The 7,381-nt window shown below is 34.6% G+C and overlaps 1 protein-coding gene across 1 annotated transcript in view; it reads left to right on the plus strand.

Annotated features, from left to right (window-relative positions):
* ell (elongation factor RNA polymerase II) overlaps positions 1–4,604 on the plus strand; it is a 38,371-nt gene extending 33,767 nt beyond the window's left edge. The window contains exons 9-12 of the mRNA XM_051909437.1: positions 398–464; positions 632–803; positions 2,003–2,047; positions 2,174–4,604. Coding sequence (XP_051765397.1) covers positions 398–464; positions 632–803; positions 2,003–2,047; positions 2,174–2,290 — 401 coding nt within the window. The 3' untranslated portion in view covers positions 2,291–4,604. The remainder of the gene's footprint in view (positions 1–397; positions 465–631; positions 804–2,002; positions 2,048–2,173) is intronic.
* Positions 4,605–7,381: the final 2,777 nt, after the last annotated feature.

The following is a 7,381-nucleotide window of genomic DNA, read 5'->3' on the forward strand; positions in this document are numbered from 1 at the left end:
CATGTGAATGTGGCTCGAAATGGGTTTGTAAAACGCATTTAAATTAGATTTTTGGCCATTCATACTTGTTAAATCTGATCGCATTTCAATGGGATATGCACAAAAATCGGATTTGGACTGTCAGTCTGAACGTAGACTTACAGTCCAGTCAACTGACCTAGTCAACTGACCTAGTCAACCAGTTAGTGCAGACATCCCTCCAACTAGTCAATTTTGAACTAGTCTGCTTTGAAAATGTATACTTTTGCACATCCCCCCCCCCCCCCCCCCCCCTTTTTTTTTTTTTTTTTTTTTTCCTCTCCCAGTACAAGTGTGAACTGACGTCATGGCATACTGCCCTTGTCCCTCAGTCTGCAGGATAAAACTCTGTCCTTGAATTTACCTTATTTCTTTTCAGGTCTAAACGGAACATGCAACAGCTCCAGTATTCCTGCATCTTCATCGGAGACAACAGACTATTTATTGTAAGCACCTCTTTGTACATTGTCAAGTAGGGAACAGTTTTTTTTCACTTATCTTTTGTCTCAGGTTTGTTAAAAAGGAAAAAACATTGTATAACTAAAAGAAAATAACATTAAACTTTTATGACATTTACAAAACTGGTGTTTTTTTCGCTTGGTTTCCTCAACAGAAAGTACACCGTGATAAGCTCGCAAGAGCAACGTCAGACTTACAAGAACGACTTCAACGCAGAGTACAGCGAGTACCGGGGCCTCCATTCACGGATAGAGAGCATCACCCGACAGTTCACTATACTCGACTCTGAGCTCAAACAACTCCAGCAAGGCACAGACAAGTACAAGGTATCTTCATTGAAAATACCACACCAAAAATGCAGTGTCCATCCACGCATATGATTACAACTCATTTTTTATTAATATGCTGTTGGCCCCTGCCTGATCCCAGTAGTCACGTCTTCCTCCGGAAAATGAGAAATTAAAGAGTGTGGTTGACTCATCCAGGGTCCTACTGTAATTTTCATGTGTTGATAAATTGAAAAATGTTACCATGATTTTCTTCCCTTGCCTCTCCCAATCTAGTCTGGGAGAGTAATGAAATAAACAACACAATCAGCTGACTGATTAGAGGCAATAATGTTAAATAACCGGAGCAGAATGTCGTGAGGCATCATTTTTCTCCCACACACATTCATATAGAGCTCAATAATGATGTCCCACTGGCTTGGGGCCAGAGTGAGAGTTACGGGTCAGGTGACAAAACTGCCACTTACATTATAGATGTAAAACTGTGTTGCCAGATCTGGCTAGAAAAATTAAGCAACATGGTATGGGAAAAAAAACAAGAAAAAAGGCAGAAACATGGGAGAAAATGTATGTAGAGTGTCTTGAACGGTAGGTGGGGATATTTGACAGCTGCTACTTTGGTTAGTCGTAATTTGTGCTATAAGCACTAATGGGATTGGGTGCTAACTTTATTTTGTAAAAGAGCTGGAAATAGTGACAATCCATATTTAGAAGCAACTTCATAAAAAAATATTTTAACTCGACATGACTGTTAAATTGAGCTATTTTTATAAATTACAAACATAATTGTTTACGTAAGAAAATGTTTAATTATACTTGTTAATTTAATATTAGAAGTATTAGCCAGAAAAAAAATTTGCTACTACCAAGACTCAATTTAACACATTTTACCAAGACTCAATTTAACACATTTTACAAAGACTCAATTTAACACATTTTACAAAGACTCAATTTAACACATTTTACAATGTTTAAATGCCTTCAACAGACTTTTCAATCAAAATTGGCTCAGAAAACGGCAAGCACACTATATTAGTTGTCTAGCAATTAAGGGATGGATATTATTTGAGCAGGTTCAGTGATCCTAGAGCTTCCCGTCAACCTAGGCCGTGACTAAACAGTCTGTTTTTACATGAACTCTTCAAACTATTTCGCTTGTTTATGATGATCTTACACATTTGAAACTGCTGGATTCAAGCAGGAACCTCATTGAAAAGATCTGTTTTTCCTTTTCACAGACAATCCACAATCAGATACTTGAAGAGTATCGCAAAATAAAAAAGGTAAGCCGACAGTCTCTTCCACTTTTTATTTTTTTTATTTTTTTATTTTTTTTTTTTTTTTTGTTACTTAACACCTTGAACATTTCACGTTCAAAATACTGATCACGTTCTCTTCTTTTCTCACAGACTAATCCAAACTATAGCCAAGAGAAGAACCGCTGTGAATATCTACACAACAAACTGGCACATATAAAAAAACTGATAGCAGAATATGATCAACAGCAACTTCAAAACTGGCACTAATAACAAGATTTTTGTCTTTTTTTTTTTTTTTTTTTTTTTTTCCTCTTTGTCTCCCTTGAGAAAAGGAAAACTCTGGATTATTTTTTTGTTTGTTTTTTCTTTGCTTTTTCTGAAAACAAGTTGCTCTAATGTAAAATGCCACGAAACTGATTTCTTTTTCCCCTCTGTAGTGGGCCAAGTGCTCTAGTAAGGACAATGCAGACCCATGAATTTCATTTTTTTTTGTTTTATTTTTTTTATGGGACTTGGGACATGGGCATACTCTGCTATGCTAACCTGTGTAGCCTAATGCATTATGGGATTGGTTGCCAGCTCCCTTCCCTTCTCAAAGGTCTGAAAGAAAGTGTGAAAGAAAAAACGTTCTTTGAAGATCTTTTCCAGGCTTTCCAAACAGGGATAACCAACACCCATTCCCAGATTCTCATAGTTGAAGGTTTATGAAAAGGAAAAAAAAAAAATGAAATGGATTTTTTTTTTTTTCTCTATGTACTAAAATGGAAGGTCCTAATGATAAACTATATTTTATTTTCTTTTATATTTATTTTTTTCTTCTTTTTTGTCTTCCATCGGGATACATCAGTCCGATTATAATTTCACACTCAGATTGAGTGCTAAACATCTTGTCCCATCCCTTTGGTCTTTATTTCCTTAATCAGTCAGTATTTTATGCAAAAGCTGCCTTAGATTTCAAGAGATCCCTATCGCAGTACACCTTTCCCCATATTTTTTTTTTTTCTTTTTTTTTTTTTTTAAAGAGTGCTGTAGTGTCTGAAATAGCACTATCTGGCTCCTTTGTGCAATGCGCTAGACCACGTGCAATGGACATGAATCGGATGCCTATCCGAGGGAGATCACCGTCTGTTTAGAGGCTTTGACAGTATCAGTATTAAGCGACGGCCATGGTAAAGCTCCATACGGATGAACTTGCCATTCCAGAAGTGAGGGTAGCGCTTCGGTGTCGGCACATTTTTGCAATATTACATGCTTTTGACTGAAAAATATTTCTTTATCACAACCCTCATCATATTATTGAATCATGAATCAGGTGTGGTTGTAAAAAGTGCAGGCATATCTTGCAAAATTGTGCCTCATGTGAGCCGTGCGTCATCCCTCAGGTATCTACAGTAATCCAGTATTGCTGGTTATGAGTGTGACGGTAACATATCACGTTTGCGGCCAAACTTACTTGGTATTCTTCCAGAAAATTGTGATTGTATCCCTTTAACGTAGCCCTGTGGTGTTTCCAATGGGCTGGTTGGTGAAGAAGACACAAAATGGCAGAAACGCAACCTTCGCTCACTGTCTGAACCCTTTAGCAATTAAATGCTTGCCTGAATACTGAGTATTTGTGGGGGGTTTGACCATTTCAGACAGTATTTTCATTACGAGATGACTGTTAAATTCCATCAAGGCATCTCATCGTGGAGGATCCATTACAAACCTCTGACGTGCTCCTCACATTACTGTGGCGTCCGCCTCGTGGAAGCTCGACCACAAGTTGCTCATCTGTCAGGTCCTGTTGAAGCATCAGTTGTACTTCTGATATCTGAACTCTTTATGTTTAAATATTAAAATTCAGCACTTTGCTCAGCTTCTTGCTGTTACTCTTACCTGGGTTTTGTTGCAAGTAGACACTTGCCGTGTCTGTCTGTGTATGCATGCTTTCTGACTGTTGAAGACATAAAGGGTAAAGGCCAGTGTTTAGAGCAGTTTTACACTGCTGTTTAATGTTCAAGAGCATTTGAAGCCAAATATTTATCAAATTCCCCAAAATTTACCTGGACTGAATTAGTTTAGTGTTGCGATTTTAGGAGTGCAATTACAAAAATTTTAATAAAGCCAAATCAAACTCTTCTGAATTGATCGTTTAAAAGCAACTAAAAATTTAAATAAATCTCAATCACAGATTTACTAGGTAAACCCCAAACATTTAGTCCTGAGAATTTATTTGTAGTATTATTATTTTTTTTTTTTAAATCACGGTCTTTTACGTTACCCGAAGAAACAGTCTGAAAATGCTGCAAACAATTCAACGACGAATATGAATGATGTTTGTTTGGATTTGAAACTGCTACGAATCTTCGAACAATGTCAAGACAACCGGGGGAAATGTGCCAAATGACCTGTTGTATAGGTTTGCATCAGAGGAAATATGTTGCTGTTTTAGCAAAAAAGAAAAATAAAGGGAGTGGGAGGAGCTTTGGGAAGAAGGCTGGCGACGTCAACGCTAAAACCCAAAGCACGCTTTTTGAAATAACAAGGGACTGGGACTGAAATTTATCTTGGTATTTCAATAAAATTCTTGGAAAACTTGCATCTTATTCTGTTTTATTTTGTGTGTCCAAATCATTTTTTATGGTGCTTTGAAATCCTGTTTGGAAGTTTGAATTTATGAGTTGGAAAAGTAGTTTACGACGTCAGGTGCGTTCAAGTCACTTTCGTTATCAAGATAGCGGTGTAGCTACCCTCTTTAAATTAACTAAACAAAAATACAGCAAGGTTTTTAAACTCTACTTTTAGAAAATGAAGAATAAAGAATGTGGATCAGTTGTGTTTTGCTTTGTTTTAAATTTATGAGGCCACTGTAAATTTTGTTACATATTATATTGTTATATTACAATACTATTATATTTTGTGCCAGCAATTTAGCTTATTTAAAAATAATTATTTTAATCATTTTTATCATAAATGTCCTATTTCTATCGTAGGCCTACACTAAGCATTTTGTCATGACCCTGAGGCACTTCACTGAATTTGAAATGACATTATACAGATCTCTTTAACAGTGGTAAAGAAGATGGGAAGTTATTTTTATATATATATATATATATAAATTTTTGAGGAGTATTATAGTCAGGGAAGGTACTGTCACGCTTAACTCAAACCCATCATGTAACATTAAGATGGAAAATGTTATTTTAATCCATAAGTATATACAATGTACTTATTTCATTGCTGCAATATATGGTCTACTCTCCTACAATAAAAGAGAAGCAGTGGCCTTTTTGTGCAAAAATGCTCAACCCTGTCACATATCTGTATATTTCTCATTGTTTCGGGGTTGAAAAATTGTGACGGTTGAGTTTTTCACTTATTTTATGAATAATTTTAATAATAATAAAAAAATGGCATTGCTTCAGTAAAGATACAATACTTAAAATCATAACAGCTCATAATATTATGAATAGAATATTTGATGTAATGTAACATTTACAAGCATCCAATGTCAGAAACTGCACCAACATCAGAAGCAGAAAGACCGTGTTGTCCATGCAGAGAAGAGCACAGCTCAATATGAGAGACTAAATTAAAATATATATATATAAAATTGAAGACAATGTCTCCCTATTCTCAACCTTGTCACAATATTTTTGGAAAAAACAGGGAAGATAGGTGCTGATTACCACTTGACATGTAAGGACTAACACAATAAAACTGGTTTTAGTTAAACATCTAAATTAAAAGCATTGTTTACAAAAATAAATAGACCAAAGACACAATTTGTCTGTTACAAGGTTGGGAATAAAAGTTTTAAATCTGAAAAAAATAATAATAATAATAATAATAAATAAAAAATAATAATAATAATAAAAGGTCTTTAATGCCTGAGGTGGAAAAAATATGATACATTGGAGGTTTGATATGTGCCTAATGATGTGGGGTATTTAGAAAAATTATATGTAGCTTAAAAAAATCTAAGTTGAAATATTACAGAATCCCAGGAATGATCCAGAAACAAGCTGACAGTTATTCAGATAAGTATTTACAAAATAGAAACAACTAGAATATGTCCTTGTCACTTTTATCAAATCTTTAAGTACGACCAAGCGTCAAGTTCAATTTATTAACGCTTTACAAGACACACATTTTCAAGCAGCTTAAGAAAGTCATAATTTTGTCTATAATGCCCTAATGCTTTAACAAGTTTTAGGTTTGGTTGATATGGCAATATAACATGTAAGTGATCATCCAGATTTACCTCACTGATTCTTGAAATAAGGGACAAAAATGTTCTGAACACAAAAGCCCTATTTATGTTAACAAAGTAAGAATATCAACAAAATAAAAACTTAAAAAGTTACATCTAAAGGAAATTTGTATACTCTGGGCATTCATTGTATATATTTTCAAATAATTTCTTTAGTATTACTTTAAAAGCACACTCTGTACTTGGAAACACGTGTAATTTAACCTGTCCTCAGCATGAGGTCACAATGTAAAATAATTTTTTTATAATTCTGAATAAATCATGGGCAGCTTTAACTCTGAGGAGCTCTTACTATTTCCTGCTCATTGTGGACCTCACAGTAGGACACATTGTCCTGGAAGTTATCATTTTTATATTTTAAACAAACAATATTGAAGTCTCTGCGATCACAGCTTTAACATGTTAACTCCGTCATCGCAGTGTAATAGTTTCTGTAAATAGTTGTGATAAATCTTGCAATTTTTGATATGTTTATTAAGGCAGCTACAACTGAGGAGGAAAAAAACAAAACAAAATTGCTCCACTGTAAAACATGGTTAGGGTGGAAAAAAATTCAATTTTGTCAACTCCATCAGGTTTTATGTCTGATGGTTGACAAGTACTCTCAAAAAGTCTGTATAATGTGATTTAATAAGTTTTGCATATGGGGTTATTGTTGTTTCATGATTCTGTTTACATATACTGTATATTTGGCCCCAGCTGGACCTTTGTCGACACCGTCAGTATTTGTCAACTCCATCAGTATTTAACACCGTCAGGTGAAGGTTTTTGTTAATTTTGAAAGAAATGTCTCATTCTTTTTTGTGTAAAAATTTTAGAACATCAACTGAACTACATGAAATTATGTTTCCTTTATCTAAAAACATCGGTGATATATGTTTAATATTAAAAGGAGGGAGGAGAATTAAGGAATTTAGGAACGGGATTGTTCATAATAGTGTGAAAACAGAAAAAGAGAATGTATTTTATGACTTAGCTCCTTTACTAAACACCAATATTACATAACTGTAGACTTTACACTGTTTTTGGATGGATTAAATTAGCATGCTTTTTAGTGCTTCTGACGGAGTTGACACAAATTATGAAGTGAATAAACATTAATT

Source organism: Ctenopharyngodon idella, chromosome 10 (genome assembly GCF_019924925.1).
Source record: "Ctenopharyngodon idella isolate HZGC_01 chromosome 10, HZGC01, whole genome shotgun sequence".
Lineage (NCBI taxonomy): Eukaryota > Metazoa > Chordata > Actinopteri > Cypriniformes > Xenocyprididae > Ctenopharyngodon > Ctenopharyngodon idella.